Source organism: Mastomys coucha, chromosome X (genome assembly GCF_008632895.1).
Source record: "Mastomys coucha isolate ucsf_1 chromosome X, UCSF_Mcou_1, whole genome shotgun sequence".
Lineage (NCBI taxonomy): Eukaryota > Metazoa > Chordata > Mammalia > Rodentia > Muridae > Mastomys > Mastomys coucha.
In genome coordinates, this window is record NC_045030.1 from 11,944,362 (window position 1) to 11,945,629 (window position 1,268).

At 48.1% G+C, this 1,268-nt stretch overlaps 1 protein-coding gene across 1 annotated transcript in view; it reads right to left on the bottom strand.

Moving 5' to 3' along the window:
- Dipk2b (divergent protein kinase domain 2B) overlaps nucleotides 1-787 on the bottom strand; it is a 63,866-nt gene extending 63,079 nt beyond the window's left edge. Inside the window, exon 1 of the mRNA XM_031344045.1 lies at nucleotides 414-787. Within this exon, the coding sequence (XP_031199905.1) occupies nucleotides 414-652 (239 nt within the window). The 5' untranslated portion in view covers nucleotides 653-787. The remainder of the gene's footprint in view (nucleotides 1-413) is intronic.
- Nucleotides 788-1,268: the final 481 nt, after the last annotated feature.

Below are 1,268 nucleotides of genomic sequence, written 5' to 3' on the forward strand. Positions count from 1 at the left end.
AGCAAACTGTCCTTGTTTGTATCCCAGGTTTGCCTTGGGCAAGTCCCTTAACCCACCATGTTTGCCTACTGTCTGAATAATGGGTACAAACTGTCAACACCTGGAATAGTTTAAAATGCCTGCCACATAGTAGCTTTCTAAGTATTTAACTCCTCCCATTATGAAAATTGAAAGGGAAAATTCAACAGTCCCAGGCTACTCCAGTCATAGAAAGGAATGTTCACCTTTTAGTTTCAAAAAGAATATTTGAGTTTAACATTTAGGGTGGCAATTTGGTTTCCACCCTTGCCCTCCTATGTCAACCTATTACCACTGTTAAATGCCTTTCTCTCATCTCCCACCCATAAATTAGTCATCTTCACACTAAGAGAAGCTCAATTTGCTCCTCGGAGTTATTTGATGGCGATTCTGACCTTATTTCTTCTTTAAAGAACTTCTTACAAATGGATGTCCCGATGCAGGCATTGCATTTATCAAGACCGAGGAATGTCTTTTCCAGAGTGTAGCTGCTTCTGACTCGGGGTACCAGAGAAGGAGTGAGAGAAGCTGGCAAGGAGAAAGAACAGCTCAGGGTTGAGACCCACAGCAGCAGCTGGGCTAGCCAGTGTTGGTGGAAGGCGGTAGCTGCAGCCCCGGGCAATCGGGACTCCATCCTGAGCTCTACGCTGCAGCAGTGGTGGTCAGCGGTGCACTCAGAGCTGCGCAGAGGTTAGGCCTGACCAGAAAGGAAACTGCCAAAAGCAGCTGGATTCAGGATGCTGACCCTGTCCAAGCCTCTGAGGTTTCTGTCTGAGGACGCTGAGGAGCTAGCAGCTAATGGGGCTGGGCAGGAGGTGAGGAAGTCCATGGAGGATGCTGATAACGCATTTCCAAAGTCACTCTTCCTCTGCTTGGGGCGGCTGCGTCAGTCTGGGGAGGGACACATCAGCAAATTTAGGAAAGGACAATGGTTATGGCTTCCCCGTGTAGTCCTTTTGACAAACACAGGATATCCCAGCTGGGCAGGAAAGGCCCACGCTGCAGGATGTGTGTTGAACCTAGGATCCACCTGGGAGTTTTCAAGAATCCTGAATGCCTCCACCCTCCACTGTTTTCATTCTGGGTACATCTGTCCCTGTGGAACACACACACACACACACACACACACACACACAGACACACACACACACACCTTACACACCTCCTTCAGCGTACCATCCTACCCCACCCCATCATACATCATATGTACATGTTTCTCATCACATATATGCACTCTACACACATATATA